This window comes from Sebastes fasciatus, chromosome 21 (genome assembly GCF_043250625.1).
Source record: "Sebastes fasciatus isolate fSebFas1 chromosome 21, fSebFas1.pri, whole genome shotgun sequence".
Taxonomy (NCBI): domain Eukaryota; kingdom Metazoa; phylum Chordata; class Actinopteri; order Perciformes; family Sebastidae; genus Sebastes; species Sebastes fasciatus.
The window spans coordinates 23,718,942-23,744,152 of NC_133815.1; the positions used below are offsets into that span (position 1 = coordinate 23,718,942).

At 40.3% G+C, this 25,211-nt stretch overlaps 1 protein-coding gene and 4 non-coding genes across 7 annotated transcripts in view; 2 read left to right on the forward strand and 3 right to left on the reverse strand.

Moving 5' to 3' along the window:
* Nucleotides 1-228: 228 nt before the first annotated feature.
* Nucleotides 229-300, forward strand: trnaw-cca (transfer RNA tryptophan (anticodon CCA)). The gene has a single exon. It is a non-coding gene; the product is annotated as a tRNA-Trp (tRNA).
* A 1,022-nt stretch (nucleotides 301-1,322) lies between these two features.
* On the reverse strand, nucleotides 1,323-1,394 carry trnaw-cca (transfer RNA tryptophan (anticodon CCA)). Its single transcript has one exon. It is a non-coding gene; the product is annotated as a tRNA-Trp (tRNA).
* A 6,474-nt stretch (nucleotides 1,395-7,868) lies between these two features.
* Nucleotides 7,869-7,940, reverse strand: trnaw-cca (transfer RNA tryptophan (anticodon CCA)). The gene has a single exon. It is a non-coding gene; the product is annotated as a tRNA-Trp (tRNA).
* Nucleotides 7,941-10,227: 2,287 nt separating this feature from the next.
* LOC141759297 (partitioning defective 3 homolog) overlaps nucleotides 10,228-25,211 on the forward strand; it is a 432,434-nt gene continuing 417,450 nt past the window's right edge. For all 3 annotated transcript variants that reach the window (XM_074621247.1, XM_074621248.1, XM_074621249.1), the window contains exon 1: nucleotides 10,228-10,552. In XM_074621247.1, coding sequence (XP_074477348.1) covers nucleotides 10,433-10,552 — 120 coding nt within the window. In that variant the 5' untranslated portion in view covers nucleotides 10,228-10,432. The remainder of the gene's footprint in view (nucleotides 10,553-25,211) is intronic.
* Nucleotides 19,750-19,831, reverse strand: trnas-aga (transfer RNA serine (anticodon AGA)). Its single transcript has one exon. It is a non-coding gene; the product is annotated as a tRNA-Ser (tRNA).

Consider the following 25,211-nt stretch of genomic DNA (forward strand, 5'->3'; position numbering starts at 1 on the left):
GAAGCTCTGTGCTCTAACATCTAGTATATTATTCAGTTCTCCACCAGACTCATGAGGGAGGAGAGGAGCATTCAGAATGATATATGTGTCGCATATTCACCATGTGTATATTATTTGTCATTTATTGATTCAAACGGTGACATAGAAGCAAGCAGGAGAACTACTACTACTATATCCTCCTCTTATGGTATTTTATAATGTGTTTTTATGACTGTCAATGGTATCCAGGACCTCGTGGCGCAACGGTAGCGCGTCTGACTCCAGATCAGAAGGTTGCGTGTTCAAATCACGTCGGGGTCATACCTTTTATAATGCAACACTTTGAAGATAAACACCACTACATTGATGCCCAATGTAAATATACAGACAATGATTGTCCAGAGCCACATGAAATGACATCTACTATCAATGTTACACAACGTAAAATCATATTGAAACAAAACTCCTCCCTATTTCATATTAATAATATAAACTGTCAGGGATTTATTTTGTAATGTGTTTTTTATTTTTTAGAATAGAAATTCCTTAATGTCATTGCGCAGAGTACAAAGAAATGAAATAGTAATCCTGTACAGTAGTACAAATATTACTAATATATATATATATATGTATATATATATATATATATATACATATATATATATATATTATGTATGGCATGCCGTTCAGGAAATTATTATATATATAATGTGAAATGTGAGAATATGGAATGAAATCCTGAATATATGTGAATAAATATTTAAAATATATGTATAATAATTTCCATAAATAGAAATGTGTATTTGCCTGACTTATACAGTACAGAAAGATATTGCACTTCAGATGTATTGGCTCTTCTGTATTACACAAAAGTCAAAAATAAATACAGGAATACAAATGTACAAAGGAATAACTAAGGTGCAGTTGTTATGCAAACATCTGTAGTTCTATATATATAGTACATACAAAGTAAAAGGCAATGTAAAGTTGGGTTGGGTTTCATATAACATAAGTGTACCTAACTGTTTGTCTGATGGAACTCCACAGGGTTATATGGGGGGAAACAACCCCATACAGGTGCAATAGACATTAAATTAAATTTAAATCATATTCATGTTGTTAGGAATTGCTGTAATAGAGGCATTTCTTCCACACACCAGATGGCAATGAGGCAGTTTAGTAAAATGACACCTGGTTAGGAAAGGATCTCAGGTAAGAAACTCACAATGTGGGTGAATGTTTCTAACAAAGCACATTCTCTGTTACATCAATAGCTGCATTCAGATTCGGATGATAACGTGATCGTCACATCTCACATTCACTGAATGAAGTCTAAAAACTTCTGACCCTGACGTGATTTGAACACGTAACCTTCTGATCTGGAGTCAGACGCGCTACCGTTGCGCCACAAGGCCACACAGAGAGAGATGTTATAGGTCTCCTCGGAAACTCACAGCTGTGAGAAGAGTTCAGCACAACACTACAGTTCTCTGACTACTTCAGCCACCATAGCCTCCCTTTCATTCTTATTCAGTCATTCTGCTTCACTGCACATTGTTGCAATAACCAGATTTTTCTGATAGTCTGTAAACGGGATCATCAGCCGAGCTTTAGCAGGCATGAAGACGAGGGTTAGGGACTCGTCTCTCCGCTTTTGACCAGACAAGGTCAAGCTTTACTGTGCAGGAGCAGGCCCTATACACTCCTGTCTGTATACCCCGACCTGAGTTGTGTTTTCCTACCTGATCTTTCTCAGAGATTGTTGAGATGGACTCAATGGAGAGCAGACTTAACAAAGCTTCATATCAGAGGAGACGGATGGGTGGACCTGGGCATATACTGAGCCAGATTTCCGTCTATTATTACACATTATCAGTGTATTGGCAGAAAACACAATCAATGTCCAGTCTGTCCAGTTAAATTTGGACTTACCAACCTTGGATTCTTGGCTTCCTCTGTTGTTATTCTTTGCTATAAAACCATGGTGGTGACCAAAGTCAGTTTACTGGCATCATTTCAGAGGATTTCTGGGAAAGAAAATCTGTCTAAGTATGAAATTAGAATCCGCTGTCAGATAAATGACACTAATATTAGCGATAAAACAGATATTGCCAGAAGGAACCAGCTCCATATCAGCATTTTGAAGTTATTGTTGCTCGGAAGCAAAAGTTAATCTTCGTAAATCTTTCCCTGAAGAATCAAGTGTCCACTCATAATATCCAACATTGTGTATTAGCAACAGGCTATGCACATAGAAACACATCTGCCACAGCATAGTTATGTATACGCCCTGTGATGTGAGTCATAGATGGGACTATCTATAGTACTAGGATTATTAGACAGAGGGAAAATGTCACAGAAGGAAGTTTTCATTTTAAATTGATTTGTTTTGTTGTTGGGCTACATGGGGGATCAAACAATTGCAAAAAACAGAAAGTGTGTGCAAAACAGGGGCTGGCAGCATTTGCAAATCCATGAAATCAGAGTGCTAATACCATACTCTGTGTTCACAGTGTACACTGGACCCAATCCCCACAAACACTGCAATTACAGGCTCCAAACTTAATCCAAACAAAGCAGATTCCTGGAGAGAGGACAAGGCGAGGTGTAACACTCTTAGGAGCCTGCAGATGGGGCCGTTCAGCTTTCACAAATACTGTCAGGTGCAGCTGTGAAGCTCATTTTAATGCCACAGGTTGTAGGACACATGAATTATAAATGTTCAAATAAAGCAAAAAGAATAACCAGTCTGTTATTAGCTGTTATCCACCAGTTACAACATGACACTTGTTTTGAGGTTTAGCAGTTTAAATTATACTCCATTTTTTATGTTCTGCTTCATTAGTCAGAGGTAGGATTAGATTATTGCCGTGAGCTATTAGTGATTTATTATAGAGTCAAGGTGCTGTAGTAGCAGCTGTTGATGGACGTCATTAGGGGAACTTTAATTAACCCAAAAAGCGCGGGCCTTAGCTTGCATAAGACTGTGATGAAGGCAGAAATGTGATTTAAGTCATGTTAGACATTGATTAGTGTGATTGAAACCACACATCTGTGTGGTTTCAATCACACTAAACCACACATCTGTAATGCTTTTAAGCTGTACCTTTTAAGTGTCTATTGGCATGAACTGGAGCCAACATCAGCTAATTGCTGTATCTTCATGTGCAGACTCACATGGAGCGGTCTGGTGAGGAATTGTGCAAGAACTAGACAAAGATGATGATGATGAAATAACGGTGAGAAGAAAACAGGTTACAACACACTGATACTTAGCCTTCTTGATTTAAAGATTAAGAGCACTGAAACTGTGCAAATATCAGCATTAATCATGTTAGACCGTTGGGAAATATAAGTCAAAGTTGATGTAAATGTATTATTGCTGTTACTGCAAGTGGGTATTGCATGTTTAGTTTTATATTTATGTTGCATGAAATGTCCCAATAATGTCATACTACACTCTCCCTTGCTTATTAGTGGTGGGAAAGTGGTGGCTCCACTTCACCTAGCTTGAATATAAAGCAGGGCGTAGGCTATTATCCGCCATATCATTATTATTATTCTTCCCTGGGAAATCTGTTTTCCCATACATCAAAATAAACCAAACTCTGCACATAGGTCACATGTGCGCTACACAGCAACCTTCTCAAGTTTAAAAATTCATAACAAACTAGAATGGCACTCAGAGAGCGCAGACCTCCGCCAAGGTGCGTGACTTTAAAAACAGATCACAGCTGGAGGTACTGTGAGGTGGTCGGCTTATTATTAACATGGTGTGTTTCCGTATAACGTATCGGCGGATGCCTCTCTCATTCAGCAGCCTTGTTATGTCTGTATAACGTTACACTACGTTGTCTCTCATCCCGTCATCTAGCGATTTGTTCTTTCTCACCGCGGACGGCTAGCAGCTCCCGCACCTCGATGTCTCGCCACACATCCATACCATGGATGTAGATCCACACACGTATCTCTCTGCTCTCAGAAAGAGGAAGAAGGAGGCGGGTTCATGCGTCATCAACACGTCATCAGCTACACTGTGCATGTATTATACCCTGTGGTCTTAATGCTCAGGCTGATCGGAATTCTTAAAAAGATTCCTGAATCTGGAACATGATCCGGATCACCACCAAAATCTAATGGGTTGTTTATTGTGCTACACCCCACCTCTCCAATAGATTACATTCAAATCCATGGCGAACATTTGGAGTAATCTTGCTAACAGACAAACAAACAAACCAACGCAGGTGAAAACAATAAGCCGTACATGCTACAACTTTGCATCTTCACCAACATGTAGGCCCAAGTGAGCAGAAATGTCCACATGCTTCAACCTGGCAAGAATATGTATGAAGTCCATCTCTCTGTTTTTCTCAAAAACTGTAAAACTAATTAAATGAATTAATTAAACCTCCTCCCACTTTTTTTGCTCAATTAACATAGTTGCTATGCTGCGTCTTCAGACTGTCCTCCACAAACCGTCCAGTCAGATTTTTTTTAATTATCAAAACTTAAACCCACAGTGTATCCAAACATGTTAGTGTACACAAAGTACACAAATTCTCAGAATTTTGTCTTGATAACAGGATTTTTGACACTAGCTTGAAATCTGCCTTTACATGCAACCCTGGCGATTGCCTAAGTCATAGTGTGAAGAAGCTTATTCACACTTGGCAGTAAGCTCACCGAGATAGTGACTTACCCTCCGTGTCTAAGATCGTGAGTTTGAGACCAGGGTGAGTCAGAACAAACATGCTAATGCCTTAAATGGTTAATGATAATGGAACCTCCTGTATTTGTCTTCTTCCTCCTTCTTCTTCCTCAACATGGCCGGCCCCGACTCACAGCTATAATTTAGCATTTTAGGTTTGGCCCTGACGTGATCTGGCATCAGAAATTCTTCTGAAGCACTGCAAAACAAAATCAGGCCACTTGTTCTTCAAACAAAGTTCCTTTAATATAAGTGAGCATCAAACCTGCCCTTGAGAAGTGGTGATTATGTGACCAGTCAGACTGATTTTCAGGCTATAATGATGACTTGATGTCTCTATTATTAGCAGTCTTCAAAGCCCTGTTTTACGACAGATCAATGTGTCCTCTCTCATGTTCTTTGTACCTGATGTTCTTTCTTGGACCTGCCCTTCGACATGCAAGCTCTTGCACCACATGCAACACATAATGGGGAACATCTGTAAGTATGATCCAAATTGAATGTGAGTGTTCAGATTAACTTGAAAAGAATGTCTTCCCTTCAGCTAACAGCCAAGTCCACGCATTCACTAATAATAGGTTTTATCCATAAAAGGTTCAAGATACCTTCAATAGAGGTATACAATAAGGTGGTATTAGAAGGTGCTGGCGGAGGTATAAAGGAAGGATGTCCTGTAGTAAAATGCACACGTCTATGAATGAATGAATCAGTGTGTATAGTGCTGAATTCTCCGGTGGTGAGGTAAGTCTGTGATGACAGAGTGATGTGTCAGGAATGACCTCCTCCACTCTGGGGACCATGTTGGAGCACGTCTGCTGAGGAAGTAACACCTCGCTGTCAGGTGACAGCTACAGCACACACACACACACACACACACACATACACACACACACACACACACACACACACACACACACCATCGCTGTGTTTACCCTCTGTACTGCTGCTCCTCTCGCCATACGGGACAAATGTGTAAATGTGGAGAGGAAGAACTTGGATTTTCCCGGATACCACACATTTTCTCAGGTTTAGACCTCATCATCCGTACATATTTGCTGCTATGCAGATCTCTTTTTTTTTCAACTAGTGATAGCTAGTAAATGGAGGAGCTCATATTCAGGTCTGGAGAAATAGTTCCGTTTACACCCAAACTTTTCTAAAACTACTGATGAAGAATAGATCTTTATTATCCACTCCTGTGGAAATTTGTCATTGGCTTCACAGACATGCATAAACTCAAAAGCTTCCTTTGCCATGGGTTAATATATATATATATATATATATATAATACATGAGATTTAAAAAAAAAAGAAACTGTTGGGATGTGCTAAAATATTAACAATTAATACATATCTTAAATCAGGGATTCCCAAAGTGGGGTCCGTGAAAAGTTTTCGTATTAATTCATTTAAATTATCATGATATATATTTATATTTTACTAAAGTTCAATAAATAATATTTTAATCTTTAAATCTACAGTATATAATAGTTCATAGATTACATTCTAATCTAACAAATCTATAACTCTTAGAATCTGCAAATATATAATATATAATATTATAATATTTAATATGTGTCTAATATCTTTCTCTTATGTTGTTCTTTCACATAACTAAGGCTATAGAAGTGTAAAAAAATAGGCTATGTCAAATTATTCCAAGGGGCATACATGAGGGGTCCCCGGTATATTCTCTATCTTGTAAGGGTTCCTTGGCAGAAAAAAGAGAGAGAAAGACTCTGTCTTAAGTAGACATAAACAACAGCAGCAGTCACAAATATAGAATAATAATAGCTTTCCCAAAGGGAATTTTTCAAATTCATTAAACAAAAGATGTAAAGGTTCCTATAAACACTATTAATGTTGCTTCCCTCCTGGTTGTGTAGTGTTCATCTCCACCATCATCTATCCTCCACTCAGTATTATACAGCAATTTTCTCAGTAACATTTGAGCCACTAAATAAGCTCACAGATTCTTATAATACTGCCAAGTCCTGAGTGAGAACCAGGGCTCACTCTTCACAGCAGGAACACCGGCCCTATCAGATCACAGGCTCCAGCGAAGCTGCACTGTCTTCATCTCCACCGCTGTCTCCTCCTCCCTGCATTCCTGATGTGCAGCGGACATACTGCAATCCAGGCCCCGGACTCATCTTACTATAGCAGTCTGGGGTAAATAACTGCATTGTTTCCTGTGCTCATTGGTGTCCTCTATAAAAAAGCTCTCAGCTGGATTTCATACACTGAGCAACAAATGTAAACTGCCATCTGACTGATTTCCTCTGCATTAAACTGTAAAAGAAGATTTCAGTTGACAGACATGATGTCAAATAAATAAAAACCCTGTGGGGCTTGGGTGTTGCTTTTCAATAAACACCCAAATGTAGGTCATAAACGTGGATATATGTGAGACTTAGATGTTACACCAGGAATGCCAAGGTCAAGAAATATCTCTTAAAGGTCCCATATTGTAAAAAATGACATTTTCATGGCTTTTATATTATAAAGCAGGTTTAAGTTCTATGTAAATACTGTGAAAGTATCTACACGCTTAATCCACAGAGAAATACAAACAGCCTGTATACAGAAACTGAGCTTTTGAAAGGAGCCTTCAGGATTTCTGTCCATTTGTGATGTCACAAATCTACAATATTTAGACAATTGTTAAACGTAAACATTCTAAATGTGTCCCAGTTTATTTCCTGTTGCAGTTGATGTGAATGACATCAGCTGACAGGACATAAACATGGACCCAAGCTGTTGCCTAGCAACGCAATTCTGTTGCAATTCTGTTGCAATTCTGTTGCAATGTACTAAAACGGAGCGTTTTAGACAGAGCATGAATACAGGTATATTTAAGCAGACAGCATGAGGAAAATAAAGGTTTTTTTAAACATAAAAGTATGTAAACATGTTCTAGTAGAAACCCAAAATACAAGTAAGAACCTGAAAATGAGCCCGATATGGGACCTTTAAGGTCATCAAACTCTCCTTAAATGCTCTTTGAGGGAGGGAGTGATTTGTCCACCAGGTGGAGTATTATCTGTGCCAAAGAGAGCTGCATTAGTGAAAGTGGAGTCCCTCATACAGTATAACCAGCTGAGAGAGCTCAGAACAGGTCCAGTACTTCTTAAGACTGACTGAAACATTCTTTAAATTTCAGTATAAGTCATCACACAGCTTGACCCTGACGTGATTTGAACACGCAGCCTTCTGATCTGGAGTCAGACGCGCTACCGTTGCGCCACAAGGTCATGCAGGACAACTGGAAAGATGCCACTGTACAATCCATTAAATGTATGTACCCTAAAGAAAATGAATTGTCTAATCTTTTAGGTTGTACTTGTATGCCTAAGAGCAAGAAACAGAAGTGAGAGCATTATTTGAGCAGTTTCAGTGCAGTTTGTAAAAGGGGTTCTTGTCCGTCTTGCACTGGTGTTCATGTTCACTCACTTGGACTACATCGGATCATAAAGAATAAGAGCTGCAGGGAGTGAGTGAAGCTCCACAGAAAGGTTGCAGCTTTTATCAGTAAATTGGGTCATACTGTAGATCCAGCCTTAAGCCCATCTCGCTTTTTGCACTGCAGTTCAATAATGTAGTCATTATACAGGATGTAACATTAATATATGCTTTGCTATCAGTGGTGTTAAGTGCAGCTCTCAGCAGTTCCAGTATGCTGGTGAGTTCAACTCATTCTGCTGGTGAGTTCAACTCATTCTGCTGGTGAGTTCAACTCATTCAGTCTGTCTCATTTATTCAGTTGTGTTTGTTGTTTTTTTGTTTTTCATGTAGTTATTCATTTTTACTGGATTGTTGTCTACGCTTTTCAGCTTATTTTGTGTGCTATTTGTTGTCATTTTTGGCTTCTTGACCTCTCCTGTCACATTATTTTTTTATTATCTGGATTTTATGAAGTTTTATATGTGTGCAAAGAAAGAAAGAAAAGAATTTCAACATCTGTTTATGTGTTCCATGTGCTGAATCATCCAAGCAGTCACAGATACATCCAATCCAAGTGTGGTAACATGCGTATAGTAATTGTTGCAAAAGACCTGCAGTACTTCACCTGAGTTTGAGCCCTCAGGTTTTCCCAGAGTTACCTAACCATGACTCCCAAACTCACAGATCTGCATCTGATAAGACATGTGTCTGATTTCAGAGGAATCCCATAACATGTTTGTGTAGCAGGTAGATATGAATCAGGACAGAATGTGTGCAGTGACAGAAGACACAGCTCTGTTACTGTGTACACCTCTAGTGAGGAAAACAACAGTAAATTTGATTTGAAGTATTCATCAAACCATGGCAACCGCCCCAGGTAAGGCTGGATTACCAACATGGGCAGAGCGGCCCCAGACGCTCAGGGGCCCCAATAACTCCAGAGCGTTGTAAAGTCTAAAAGGCAAAACTTATTAGAGAATAGAAAAGGGAAGAAAAAAGACAGGTTAGTTATATGCTAAAATAGCATATAATCATTCAAATAGGGCCCTTAGGCCTTGAGAAGCGGCTGCTCTTCATCGGCGGTGAAAAACCAAAACTAATAGATGACACTTCTGATCAGGCACAAATCTCACCATTGTGTGACTTATTGTTTACACAAATGTAACCTGGTGGCTGATATAACGATTCAGGGAGTTTAAATTTTTTTTTGAAATAAGTTATTTGCTAATTATTATCTATTTATCAGCATACATGGAAATATAAGCATATCAATTAACTTTGTATTCTTTTCCTGGAAATGTATTAAATAAATTACCAGCTATCGTGAAAATAGCAGAAAATAGTTATTAAATAATGTTTATAATAAAGTAATTTTTGATAAAGTTTGAGGTAAATATTTTTTATAATTTGGCAGTAATTCCAAAGAAATTCCAAATAGGTTACTTGCTAATTATCCCCTTAACACCATGACATTTACCTGTAAAACCTGTAAAATGAAGTGTTACCAAATGTGTTATAAGGTATAATACTGCTGTCATAATGACAATGTGAAGTCAACAACAATCTGTTCACACAGGCGCACACACACACTCTCCACATTCACATTCACACAAGTATGGATGTATAAATGTATGTTATTTTAGTAGTGTACCGTAGTTGTATTTACTTTTTTATTATTTATTTTAGTTACTGATGTACTTGTTGGATATGCTGTGCACCTTATGTTGTTTGGTATGTTGTTTTGACTCTATGTGCTTTGAAAAATGTAATAAAAAAGCTTTACACTATAAGGGGTTTTATTTATAACATTCCCATTAGGTTACTATAGACTGAACAAAACATTGTAACAATCCAAGTGTTACACAACTTTCTCTGATAAGAAAGTAAAGCCATGTAAAGTGTCTGTGGATGGGTTTGCCCTCAGCTCCAACCTGCAGCTCACTGTGGAGCCTATTGGTTCCTATTGGTTGGAGCTGGAGACATTCTTGGAGCCTGCTCTGACATGTGGGCGCGCTCACACTGTCAGTCGCTCTCTCTCTCTCTCTCTCTCTCTCTCTAGTCTCTCTCTCTCTCTCTCTCTCTCCCAGAGAGGCTTTTTGTTGGGAACTTTTCTGTAAGTGAGTGAGTCAACACACAGGGACACACAGGGAGGACGCCACCACCCAGCTCCGTGGACGCAGGACACAAAGACAACTTCGCAACAAACTGCTGGATTTCTAGTGTTTCACACACCGGGGATGGTTATTATCGGTTTTTGACGCGTCTTTTTCCTCATTGGAATTAACGCGGCGGAGGAGGGGAAATGAAAGTGACGGTGTGTTTCGGGAGGACCCGGGTGGTCGTTCCGTGCGGGGATGGGAATATACAAGTCCACAGCCTCATCGAACAAGCAGCCATGAGGTACAAGAAGGCCATCGCAAAGGTAAGCTCCAGCTCCAGCTGCTCCTCCGGTAACGCTTCACCCCGCGGAGTGATCCACTCTGGAGCCGCAACATGGCGCTCCTCCCGGGCGGAGGGAGAGAGAGAGAGAGAGTGGGCAGAGGAGAGCCAGAGGCTGACCCTACAGAACCAAAGAGCCAGGAGGGACCCCCAGGGGCCCCCTGAGGATAGGAGGAGGAGGGTGAGGGGAGTGGGGGACTTTTTATTTCAAAGGTGATACTGGAGACTTTCATAATGGTAGTTCACTGTTCTCTCCACAAGGGAGATGTGAAAAGGTTGTGAAGCTAAATGGGCTCTCCTCCTTCTGCTCTCTTTTGCACTGTGTTAGTTAGGTTGACAAAGTTCAGGAAACACTGGAATTGTTCCCATTCAATAACTACTGTAGTTGTAGTTGGCAGAAAAAAAGTGTGCAAGAGTGCATGGAGTTCATCCAGTGGAGTAATGAGGATGAAATGGGAACAAAATAACCCGCACTGTGTGTGTTAAGTGTGCCAATACTGCATTACAACATGTCACAGTGAAAACAACCAGATACAAAAATTAAATAAGTATTAAATAGGGCTGTCAAAGTTAACGCGATAATAACACGTTAACGCAACGCCACTAATTTCTTTAACGCAACTTCCAATTTTAAGTGGTAGCGGTCAGTTTTAAAGGCATGTATTGTTTAAATATGGCATCATATGAAACTAGAAAAACCTAAGGAATCCATTGCCACCAATATGTCATACTAGCTTGTTGCAAAGGAGGTTAAATAACACTGGAAAGTTACGCTAAATTTTGGGGGGAAAAACTGGCCATTTTCAAAGAGGTCCCTTGACCTCTGACCTCCAGATATGTGAATGTAAATGGGTTCTATGGGTACCCACGAGTCTCCCCTTTACAGACATGCCCACTTTATGATAATCACATGCAGTTTTGGGGCAAGTCATAGTCAAGTCAGCACACCGACACACTGACAGCTGTTGTTGCCTGTTGGGCTGCAGTTTATGATATGAGCATATTTAGCACATGTTTTATGCTAAATGCAGTACCTTTGAGGGTTTCTGGACAATATTTGTCATTGTTTTGTGTTGTTAATTGATTTACAATAATAAATATATACATACATTTGCATAAAGCAGCATATTTGCCCACTCCCATGTTGATAAGATTATTAAATACTTAACAAATCTCCCTTTAAGGTACATTTTGAACAGATAAAAATGTGCGTTTAATCGCGATTTAACTATTTTAATTGATTTACAGCCTTACTTTTAAAACATAGTAAACTGGCTACTACATACACATTACAAGTCCCAAAAGACCCATGTTTAATCTCTGTGTGTGCATTCATGTCTCCGTCTCACACACACAGTTACTCAGTTGTATTTAAAAAAGCACTACTTGGCTCAGTGGAATGACTACCCTGTGTATCAATGGAGAAACCCCGCTTTGCACTCATCGCTCTTTGCAATTACATGCTGACAAAAAAGTTTTAAAGTTCATCCAAGTTTCATCCATCAAATGACGGAACGCATGACTGTGTGAAACCCCTCTGCCAAATGTGAACGAGGCCCGAGAAGGACACTGATTGCTTTTCCCCTTTGTGGGTTTCTAGTGGCCGCGCTTTCAAGCCCATTACATGACTAATGAATGAATTAAAGTTTGGTGCTGTTTCCATGGTTAGTGACAGCACTCTGTCCTCTCTGCCAGTGGGTGGTATTATTACCATTGGTTAAGGCTGTAGCTTCTTTTCAAGGCCTTTGGAATACCTAGGTGGTTTCGCCAAGTTCTTTCTTTTCTGTGGTCGCTCTGGAAAACCTACAATCCTCTCTGTTTTAGAGAGAAGGCCTTTCTGTAACAGGTTTCAGAAAAATCCATATATGGTGAGTATAGGGATGGCAGATGAAGAACAAAACAAATGCTTTTCCTTCAGTACTCTCTCAGAGATGCTTCACTTCTCACCTGTACGCCTCCATATTGACAGATAAAATACCTTTAGCTTCCTGGATATGATGAATATTCACTGTTATGCCTGAGTAGTAGATTTTACCACCGAAAGCAAACAGTGACGAAGTAGGTCAACATTACCACTCATTCTTGATACACACACACTAGCAATCACACAGACACACATACCCACGCTCATTCGCTCGTCTGTTGTTGCTGTGCTTGATGGTTTCCCATGGTTCAGCAGAACGGAGGCGACTGGTCCATTGATCCATGCTGTGGCGCTGTAAATGTAGAAGTGTAGGCTTCCCCTCTGGAGAACACTTACTTGGCTCGGGGTCAACACTAACTACTGTATCACAGGCCAGCCAGGACCTTTGGACTACAGGAAGACGTAATAATCACACACAGCAGGTCACTTGAGTTGTATAAGATTCCTGCAGCTGACAGCAACACAGTGACGCTTCATTTAAAAAGTGCAAAAGTTATTTTATTATGTCTGCATTTACAATGTAACAAAAATCACAAGCGTTATACAAAATTACACTCACAGCATGCAGTCACTGTATCGAACGATGTGTATTTGAATGCTCATGTTTGCCATAAAAAAAGAGCATAAATCATACATAATTCATCCGAGACAGCAGTCAGCACTGTGACAAAAAGTGAAATATGTACCAGCCACAATTCGGAAGACTGAGATTGCAAGGGCACATGCCACTTTTTTATATGGACGGCATGCTAGAATAGGTGCCTCTCTTAGGTCGCTTTTACCAAACAGGTTAGGTGTGAAAGCACTTTTAAGCCCTGTTTCAACCGCAGGAACTTTCCCCTGGACATAGGAACCTTTTGATGATCTCCTTGTGTTTCGACTGCAGGGACCAGGGTCTAAATTATATTCTGGGGACATCATTTTCTGTGGACTTTATACCCCCAAATAGGCCCTGGTTGGGGGGTAGTACTTTCTGAAAGTACAGGAACTTTCGTGGTTGTGTTTGCAGGGATGACCGTTGCTGATCGGTCAAAAACACACAGTGCCACTGCTTCAACGGCTTCAACTTGTGTACTGCTTCATTCATAAACAAGAAAGTACTCTAGTATTGATTAAGGACCATTTTAGGATGAGGAGAGACATAAAAAGAGAGAGCAAGCGGAGAGGGTGAGCGGTAGAAAAGAGAGACAGACAGTGTGGCGGTGCTGTGAATGGGAGAAAAAAAATAGTTATTTTCTGATTCCTGATTCCTTTTAGTTCCTTGAAAAGTAGTTCCTGGGACTAAAATTCCCAGGAATTTCTTGGCAAAAACGGGGCTTCAGTCAGGAAGTCAGGATTGATCATTATTGCTGTCATGACATCACATTTACATCTTTGTTTATCTGATTTATCTGGATACAAACTGATATTAGAAGCACTCCCTGCACTTCCTGCTTGAACTGAAAACTCTTCATCAACTTCTTCACATCCGCCTCTTCTCTGCCATCCTCCTCTATACTTAAAGCTGATCTCCACCTCCATTCTGCCTGACTCTAATGTCTTCATCTACCTCTTCATTATGCATGAACCGTCTTGGGTTGCAAACATATCTGTCACATGTATTGCTGTGACATTTCTGTGATGCTTTTTAATCTTGCGGCCTCTTAGTTGCCTGTAACATCAGTGATCTGTGACATTAGACTTATTGTCCTCTTCTGATTGAGCTGAGTCCAGACAATGTCACACGCTGTGCCGGTGTACCTGATCTTCTCTGGGGACTCTCGAGGCCTTCGTCACAGTCTGAGTGGGACCGGGAAGTACGCATCAATCACCCACTCAAGCACCATTAACTTCAGAGTCAATGTGGTCGACAGTATGCACAGTCATGAAGGATTCATGCTGAATGGCTTTTCAAGCTCCTCATCCTGCCTTTCTGTTTCCCAGGGCCGTTGTTCTCAGCGCTCGGCCAGTCGAGTAATAACAGTGTTTACCACATTTTTTAGTCGTGTAAGCAAGAGCAAATATGAAGATGTTATTTTGTGGGCTTTCCTTTTTGGCACACAAAACAACACGTGGACGAGACTGGGAGGTTCGGATCTGTACTCATCATACAGTCTGGCTTCACATCTGGTACACCGTCAGAGACATAAAACTTAAGAACACTCAAGTCACTGCATCCATAATTTGTGGCTCCAACTCTTTGAAGAGCTGCATCTCCAGTTCCTATTTGTCTCCTACTTTCCCACAGTTGCTCAACCTAAATGGAGGTTAAGGCCTTAAAGCACATAATTGGCCTTTTCCCTTGCAAAATTCCACAAATTCGGGCTTGCAGGACATGTCACAGCAAAGTGAAGTTGTTGAAATACACAGATGCACAGATATCCTTAGTGGACAACACGGTTAAGCAACAAACAACGTCCATATATCGCCGTCTCTTTCATTATGCGCTATATCAGCAGCATATGATGAGCATGTGTCTCATGGTTCCAGCATGTCTGAAGACAAGCCCGTGATGTGATGATGCATCTGTCTTTATAGCTCATACAGATGCATGTGACATCAATCATGAAATGGTAGGTGATAAAAGCGGTTGACTTATCAGTGACTGTGTCCACTGGGGAAATATGGAAGTAACTGAAGTAACTAAGATAAAGAAACACTTTGATTTAGCATAAAGACTGGAAGCACAAATGGCCGTTTTGACGCTGTTTTTTGTGTGGATTAAACAAACATAATATAACAAGTTAATTGATAAGCCTTAGAGATTGGAGCCAGGCTCGCTGTTTCCAGGCTTTATGCTAAGCTAAGCTAATCGGCTGCTTCATATCTAGCATACAGAAAGTGAAAGTGGTATCAACTTTCTCATTTAAATCTGAGGAGGAAAGCAAATGTCAAACTGCCCCTTTAAAATTCCAGTTTTTCAAGAGTCTTGAAAAATAATAGATCACTTTAAAGTCACCTTTAACTTCCGCCAGTTGAGTCCACCCACGGTCTTTTTCCTGGGTGGACATTTACTTTTTCATTTTAAGATTTTTTTTCTGTTAATCAGTGTCAAAAGTAGGGATGGGAACATTTTGGATTTTATCGCGGATTGCAATAAAAAACACTCACAATAAGTTGATCGTGGTGAATTTCCATTATTGGGATAATCGTGAATATCGTCACGAGTGACTTGAAAAAGCTGGCTAGCTCACTATCATGGTAGAAGGTTGTGAAAAATACAGTAGTCTGATTTAAAAATACAGGAATTATCATGTAAGAAAGAACAGACTCACACAATGTTGCTATTTTTATTTTTTATTTATGGTTCACCTTTATTTATGCAGGGGGACCTTATGATTTATGATTACATTATTATGCACTGTGATGCAATACAAATATTTGTCTCATAACAAAATGTAAGGTAAAGTAATTCCAGTATGTTTTAGTACCGTTTTAAGAGTTTTAATCATATTTCAATGATTATTGGGATAATATTGTGAATCGCAATTATTTTGGCCAGGATAATCGTGACATGAATTTTTCACATCTTCCCATGTCTAGTCAAAAGTGCAAAACATCCACTGTGATTCAAAGTTGCAAAACAATCAAACATAGAAACCGGTCAGTGAATTTTTTCTTACATGTTCAGGATAAAGTAACATGTTTATTGCACTTAAAAGAACCAGATGGTAGCATCCTACCCAGCGACAGAACAGATCTATTGTCTGAGGCGTATGGATTAATAATATGCAGTAGATTTTCTTGGATCCACCACAACATGAACACACTGACTTCACACCTACAGCAGGCTGCCTATCCCTGACCCCTGGCCTAAGGCGGCTCTCAGTCTCTCTGGCTCCTTGTCAGTTGAAAGCATGTCGGCTGGTGAGTAACGTTTAGCTGATGAGAAACAAATACAGTGCTGGGAAGCCGCTCCCTTTAGCAATGATCAGGATGGACACTTTTCTGCTGCAGGGCAAAGTTAGACAAGTTAGCATCTGTTTGTGACCTAATGTTTACTATAACTGATGTTGATTTGCAGGAAAAGTGAGAGACATGACACCCTCCAAAACATACATTAGAGATACTTGTTTCTGTCATTGTCAGAGAAGGAACGAGTCTTTATATTGAAAGTTTGAACTATCTAAAATGCAATGAACAGTTGAATTTGCTTCGTTCAAACGCCACTCGTCTGTTCTGGGAATCATCAGCCTCTACTAAAAGTGCAGCTAAGAGTTTTAAATCGTCATCTATTCCCAGGTAAGGACCTAACAGCCAGTTGCAGCTGCACTGAAACACAGCGCAAAGAGAAAGTGGGAAGTGGCGCTAGAAGGGTTGTCAGTGCTCATTAGCTCACTACACTCAGCGGCTCACCGGTTATGTAATGGAGAGGAGCTGCTGTGTGTGAGCAGGAATATTACAGTAGTGGAAGGTAATTGGGGGATTATCATGTGAGTGGACTGTACAAACCGGAGCTGTATAGGCTCCGTAGGATGATGGGATGCAATGTGATTGATGGTAACTGAGTCAGAGTAGTTCGGTTCAACTGTGGTCAAGCAGCAGAGATTTTTTAGAGTTCATCTCCACCACAGCAAGTAAGAGAAAGAAGATGTGGACTCAATAACCTCTCTTCCTTTTGTTGTATTCTCCCATGGCTTTCCTTCAGTTTTCCATCCTTTCCTCTTCTTGTATCTTCATTTCTCTTTTCCTTTCTTCTCCTTCTTCCAGCCGACTGAGCAGTGTCCTTGCTTCCATGCTAATTCCTTCCAGGGGAATCGTGCCAGTCTTTGACTGAAACATCACACACCCGCTGCTCCAAAAATCACGAGTTGAAGTTTGCCCAAATATTTAGAAGAGATGCTCAGAACCCCCGGCCTGCACTGCACCCCTTTACTGTATGTCTATACTGAGATCTGAGACAGTGGTTTACTCAATCTTCTTCAGTCTTGCTTTTAAGAATAGTATGTTACTTCAGGTGCTATACGCAATGTTAAAAAATCTGCAGCAATAATAGAACACGCAGTAATGTTTGCAGAAAACAGATTATACAGTGCAAAATAGCCTGTAATTTCACATGGAGGCTGGCAGCAGCGTGTTTATAGTAGTATAGTGGTGACAGTAAATGGAGGTGCAGACTGGTAGTTAAATACTAGTCTAAAAAGAGAGATCTTAAAGTTCGACTTCAAATTGAAATGACTTCAGTGTAAGTATAGTTCAGCAGTGCAGAAACACATACAGTACAGTCTATTATCCGTAGCTGGACAATGACGTGTTTTTATTGTTGCTTCGCTGCTCAACTCAAGCACACGTGGAACTGAAATGAAACAGTGACTATGAGGTGACTTTTTTTTAAAGTGTTCCCATTCATATTGGATGGACAATGCAGGGCTGATGAAGCACAATGATCGTAAACATACAGACAAGGCAACCAGGTGTTTTTATGGCCAAATATTAGGATGTTCTTTACTTGTCAAATTCAGCCACATGACCCCAGATTAAGCAAGAAGCGATGCTGGCTGACGGCATCAACAGGGGAGATATCAAGTGTCCGATATCTGTGAGTTGGAGACCTTTGATAGTGATGATTGTTTTAAAGGGGAACACCACCTAAATTAAGAATTAAATTAAGAATAGGGAAGTTTGTGAACATGAGCTACTCTCTCTTAAAGCCAGAAACAGGAGAAGTAAGTCTCAAACTTGTGATGTCATAGGGTATAAAGTCTGGAGCTGCCCCATAGACAATGAATGGGGAGATGTTTGTTTTCTTTTTTTATACCCAAATTATCTTTATTCTATTGTAGTGTTGTCAGTGTTGAAACAGAAAATGCACCCATATACTCAGATCATTCCCCTGGGTGCTCTCAGTGTCATCTGTAACATCTCTCCCAATTCGTTGTCTATTGAGCAGATCCACACGTTATACCCTATGACGTCACAAGTTTGAGTTTTACTCTAGTTTTTGGATTTGGGAGAGAGTTGTTGTGTCATAGGAAGACCATAGGAATAAGATGTATGCATTTTGAAAAATGGGCTTAGTTCCCCTTTAAAGTGTATGTTACACAATTTGTTGTATTTAAATCTGGGGGACTATGTACAAAAAGGTCCACATTTCCTACACTGTTCACCAGTTATAGATACAAATGAGCTCAAATTAAAGCTGAAAGTTGATTCATTTGAAATCCAGTGTGCTGTAGTACAGAGCCAAAACAACAAAAACTGCCAAAAAATGTCCAAATAAATGAGGACTGCACTGTGGGTGCTGCTACAGACTTTGGTCTACATTCGCGGCGTTTTGCATGTGGGTCAGTGTCTAGGAGAATTTGAGAGCACTTCCCGTGCAACCCGTCTGGCTGACTGACTAAACGACTGTCTGGCGAGCTTCCCTACTCACGTGGACGGCACCAAGGACAATGACACCACACTGAGTCCCTTATCTCTCCCAAACAGTGCCTCTCTCTTCAGGGTCAAGCTGAGATGACTTTAGGGCTTCCCTCGCTGGCTTGCAATGCATCTCAGGTGAGCACACAGGTGCTGATATCACACATGCAAAGACTTGTGACTGCAGAGAGCAAAGCATCAGCTACTCTGGATGCTGAATTGAAAGTGTTGAGCTTTAAAGACGAAGCCAGTAGAATTTCTGGCTGTAGCTGCTCAACACAGCAATGCAAGAAGGCCACATGCCATAATGGTAAGTCTGAGTATGTCACAGCCATGCCAAGCCATTGGCCGGTTTTCCGGCTATATTCTGTGTTGGGGCATTCAGGGTCAGTTTGTCACTGCTGATGTGGTTTTAGTAGCTCATTCTTTCTGTTTCTGTTTTTGCTGTGTTTATCCACTGCCCTTGAGCTAAATGACACAAATTCCTTTTTGTTGTCAAATCATTTACAGATTTAGCAGGACTTGACACAGTTTGGTAAAAAGCTTGTGATGAAGTTGTGGGTGTGTTTATGCATCCATGGACGTGTTTTCAGTGTGGGCATATATATTACCATATGTGTTCTTCAATGATTTTTTTTCTATCAGAGATAACGTGGCTTCATTCAGACATAGCTGTGTTTGACCACGCTGACATATCAAACATTTAAACTTTATTACATTCATCTATATGTACATGGAATTTGACCTCTGTATTGAACCCATTCTAAGCATTGTAGGAGCAGTGGGCTGCTCTGAAGCAACTTCGTCTTCAGTCTCTTGCTCAAGGACACTTTGACATGTAGACAGTAGAAGCTGGGTATTGAACTGCCAACCTTGTGGTTAAAGGACAACCCACAGCTGGCCCGAAAAGTGTATTTCGTTGTCGGCAGGATTCGAACCTGCGCGGGGAGACCCCAATGGATTTCTAGTCCATCGCCTTAACCACTCGGCCACGACAACCCACACACCCACACACCCACACACCCACACACACACACACACACACACACACACACACACACACACACACACACACACACACACACACACACACACACACACACACACACACACACACACACACACACACACACACACACACACACACACACACACACACACACACACACACACACACACACACACACACACACACACACACACACACACACACACACACACACACACACACACACACACAACGTCCACATAGCTGCCAGCTCGTGTTTTCCCATCCCAGCCACAGCCTTGTCATGGCAGCGACTCTGTGTTATTATCTTAACTCACTGGTTCAGATAATCGAGCTAATCATTAGCCTGAACCGTTAGAAGCCAGACAATAGCAGCAATGCACCGCACTTGATCTGGCATAACTTAGACACGCGTTTGTGTTGTCAGGCTTCTCTTTATAACTTCAGGAATGTTACAGCTCAGAGATAGCAGTGAGAGCCTCGCTGTTTATTCAAGATGGTCAATAATACCTATTGTTGTTCCAATGAAATGTTGTCGATGCTTAATGATGCCCTGACAAAATGCTATAAAATTGACCCCAACGTGATGTGGAGGCAGACGCTCAACCGCTGTCCCCCGAGGTCACAGCTCCCAGTTTCCCATCTCTGTCTTATCTCTCCTGCTTGATCCATTCCTATTCACCCCTAATGCTCCTGTTTGTTGTCACAGATTAGTCACCAGAAGATAACAGGCTTGCTTTGGGAAAGGTTAGCATTAAGTTCCTTTCATGTAATTCTGGTGACCTGGCTGGTAGCCGACAGGCCACGTTTGGGAGTTAAGGCCCAGATACACCAACCTGACGTCAAAGAACTAGCGGCGACAAAGGCCACCAGTTGTATCACCTCACGTCGCCTTTGTCTCGGCCAGAAAGTTGCACTGAAACACACTGCAAAGACTAGAGCCGACGACCAACTACCACGTATGTTCTGCACCTGCATGAGATGAAATAACTCTTCACACCAGCAGGCTGCGGTAGTCTGTATTTGTCATTCAAAAAGGGAAACCGGAAGACCGAGGACGGCGGATATACAAGGAGTTGTTATGATACGTACATGAAGCAATGCCAACCATTTTCACACCACTCTCACTCACCACTTAGCTTCATTCCAGACGGCCATGTGGTTGTGAAAATATCTGTGTATTGGAAGGATCAGATGAGATGAAGATGAAAAATGAGAAGAGTCTTCTGTGTTTTCCCTCTTTACTCATTGGCTTGCTTTCTTCACTTCCGTTTCTCTTCTCGTGCACTTATTTTTTTAAGCTGAACAGCCAATCAGAGTGATTTCTTTCACCGACGGGCGCCACCGCCAATTCAACATGTTGAATTGGCCCAAAAAACTAGACTGACGGACGCTCAACGATGGCCCCAAACTGTCCGACGGCCTACCGTCGGCTTGGTGTGTCAGGGCCCTTACAGGAATTGGTTTCACCAGCCAACTGAGACAAAGTAGAACATGGCAGAATAAGCGGCAATCTCGTTATACAAAACCCTCCTCTGCTTCTGGTTTTAGAGAAACTGCTCATTAGATAGGTTATTGTTTCTTTTACCTCGTTTTTTCTTTTCTGCTGCATTCAAGAAGATACTTTTCCATCTTTTGCCCGGCAAGCTGCTGCAGGACTGTTGCCTGTTGCTGGAGAGCTGAGAAAACACAAATACTTCTCCTTCTGCTGTCAAACCACCCTCTTCTATATTCGGATGTATGTGCAGTAGCAGTATGCCTTCATAACAGAAAAGATTAACACATCGTTCAGCTGTTGTTGCCATCAGATGGGTTGGAGGATGGACTACATCGCCCATATTTGTTTTTGTAGATTTTTTTTTAAATGGAAAATTTGAGCAAGGTGACAAGCTGTTGAATTAAATGTATTTCATGCAGAAAGAGCCCATATTATGTTTGCTAATGCCGCTAAGATGGAAAAGCACTTTCAACCTCCCCGACACATTCTTAAAGGCTGTTTTGACAGCTTCCACTGTCTACGCTTTGCACATCTTAACATGCCCCCCCCACCCTGTTTCTGCTCTTAAAATACACACAGGCATTACTTTTCCATTCAGTAATAGTATAGGCTGCTGTAGCTCCACTTTTTATGCAGGAGAAGCTCCCAATCTGGCTCTGAAGAAGAGGAGAAGCTTTCCCCCAGCTTTTATAGATTCCAGTTGTAGTTATACGATCATTTTCTCAGAGGCAGAGCTGCTCTGGAGGCAGAAATAATCCAATTGGTTCACTTCAACTTCAATGGGTACGGTGAAGGAAACACAACTTTATAAACTGGTGAAGTAATGGTATGAAAAATATGAATATATTGAAGGTCAGTTACAGTAATTGATAACTTTTGATCATCTGCTGTATTTCAGTTTGCAGAAAGAGAGATTTATGATCTCTTACTTTCATAATAGGAAAAAATGACTCTACATGTCAACATCTAACTCAAGCACCAAGATTATTTCTGCCCTGAGAGCAGCTCGTCTATTTGTAAAACTAAAACTCCAATCTAGTCCTGTTTCCGGGCTGTAGGATAACGGTCGATGGTTCATATGACATGCTTGACTGGCTGGCTGACCACATAGTCAAGGAAGTGGAGCGGTCTCCATTAACAACCCAACAGCTATGGTGTGGAGAGCCATATTATACATTTGCTTCACTTATCCATAAAATCTGTATTTTCCCATTTGATGACACAGTTGGCTATAATGTTTACTGGCAAGGAAAATGTGTGGATTTGCTCAGTGCAGTGGATAAGACCAATTCAGAGCACATTTCCTTTTTGTTTTGAGTACAGTAGCTTTCTGAAGTACCTCAAGTTGTTCCTCTTGTTTTCCTCATCCCATGTCTCAGTGAGATGACAACTCCTGCCTCCAGCTGGATCCAGCTGTGAGCAAGTTGTAGCAAAGGCCAACTATGTGGTTTGCGGTGTTTCGACATGCAGGCCACGCCAGGCCCTCTTGGGTGTGATCCACTGTTTTGTCAACAGCTTATTTCTGTGGCCGCTATTGCAGTTCCAGAGCGCTCAGTTACTGAAGCACAAGCGCGGGGTGTTTGTCGAAGAATTAAGAACAAGACCTCGCAATGATTGTGTTTCAGATGGAACACCTGGTACATTTCTTATATAAGGTTACTTCCACATCATGTATGGATGAGGAGATGTTCTAGACCCAATTTCCTGCTACAATGTAAGGATATTCGCTTTAAAGCACTGGGATAGGAACACATTTATTTAGCTGTTGCTGTGATATACGCTTCTCTATTATTAAAAGATTAATTTTATTAATGCAGTGGCTTTATCTTTCCAAAGAACTGTGACACCTCGTCAAGCGAAAGGGATGAAAACATCCCTAAATTATAATATATATATATTTATATATACTGTATAGATATCTATATCTATATCTATATCTATACAGATATCTATATCTATATATATCTATCTACCTATTTATATATATATATATTTATATATATATTTATATATATATATGTATATATATATATTATATATATATATTTATATATACACATATATATATATATGTATATATATATATATACATATATATATTTATTTATATACAGTATATATATAAATATATACATATATATAAATATATACATATATTTATATATATGTATATATATATATATAAACAACGAAAGTCTGGATCTTCCTGGGGGCTTGGGTGGAACCAATAACTTTAACGAGGGGTGTGTTCCATTTACATGTATCAGTAAGTCATGACAGTGAACCAGCATTCACAATACCAGGCCCATAGAACGAGTACACATACATGGAATGCAACCCTTAACAAAGTTAGGCTTAATTAGCTACACCTGTGCGTTTCCTGCTATGACCTGTCTCGTTTGTCATGAAAAAGGTTGTTTTTCCTTTTGGCCACAATGCGCAGAACAACTTCTAAATGAGTGGACGGACAAATAGCCTTGAAGTATTATCGCTTCATATAGTTGCTATGGCTAGCGTGTTAGCAAACAAGTACCTATTTCACACCCAGCAGCTAGGGAGCAACATTAGCATGGAGTTGTGTTTCTGGCCAGCTGACAAATGTAAGTCCGTCATTCACTGTCCTTTTAGCTCTGTTTCTCTAGAAACTGTATCTGGCTCTTAGCATAAGTGTTGATTTTCTTCACCAGCTAGCTAGCTAACTAAACTGCTAAAATTTTTTGCTTAAAGGTCCCGTATTGTAAAAAGTGAGATTTTCATGTCTTTTATATTATAAAGCAGGTTTAAGTGCTGTATAAATACTGTTAAACTGCGCGTTTGAAACAAGCCGTTAAGATTTCTGTCCATTTGTGATGTCACAAATATACAATATTTAGATCATTACACATTTTTAAACATAAACATTCGAAATGTGTCCCAGTTTATTTCCTGTTGCCTAGCAACGCAATTCCGTTGCAATTCCGTTGAAATGCACTAAAACGGAACGTTTCTGACAGAGGGTAAATACAGGTATATTCTGCCAGACAGTATGAGGAAAATAAAGTTTTTTTTGAACATTACCGCATTTAAACATGTTCTAGTAGAAACATAAAATACAAGTATGAACCTGAAAATGAGCATGATATGGGACCTTTAAAACTAGCTGCCTAATGAGCTAAAGATGCCAATATGCTGCTTTGAGCTTACAGTTGTACAGTTGGATGATAACTCTTTGTGTGTTTGTTTGTATGAGTGATCTCTGTCACACTACACATAGTAATGGAATTGTTAACATGAAAAAACGTATTAGCCAAGCTTCAGCCTTAGCCAACTAAACCACCTTTGTTAGACACACTTGAGACCGTTTCACACTGACTACTATTACACACACTGTTGCAGCAGGTTCAATGTGCTGCTTGGACACATAGTTATCTCTTCTCACTTTCTTTTTGCTTTTCTTTGACCTCTTTATCACTTGGGTTATCTCTCCCTGCATGCCTCCCTTCTCCTCCTCAGGAGAAAAGTTCAAAAAGGGTCTCTGTCCATTTAACTTGTCTTCCTGAATCCTCTTCTTCTCCCCATTGTTTATAATCTGACATACAGTATCTGTGAGGCAAAATACACTTTACAGATCGGCTATGCATGGTGCTATAGCGTTTAAACTGTTGACGTGATGTCAGGCGTGATGTTATACGCTAAGATGTTGCATGTGTGCAGGCTTCCCTAAACAACAGTAGGCCTATCCCTTTAGAGATTCAGTGCCTTGTGGGAAAATACAATTAGAATGAAGAATGAATTACTAATTGATTTATATGAAGTTTTATTATTTGTTTGGAAGGATTAGAATGACTTGATTGTGCAATGTAAGATTTGGAAAAAGATTCAGCATCAAAGTG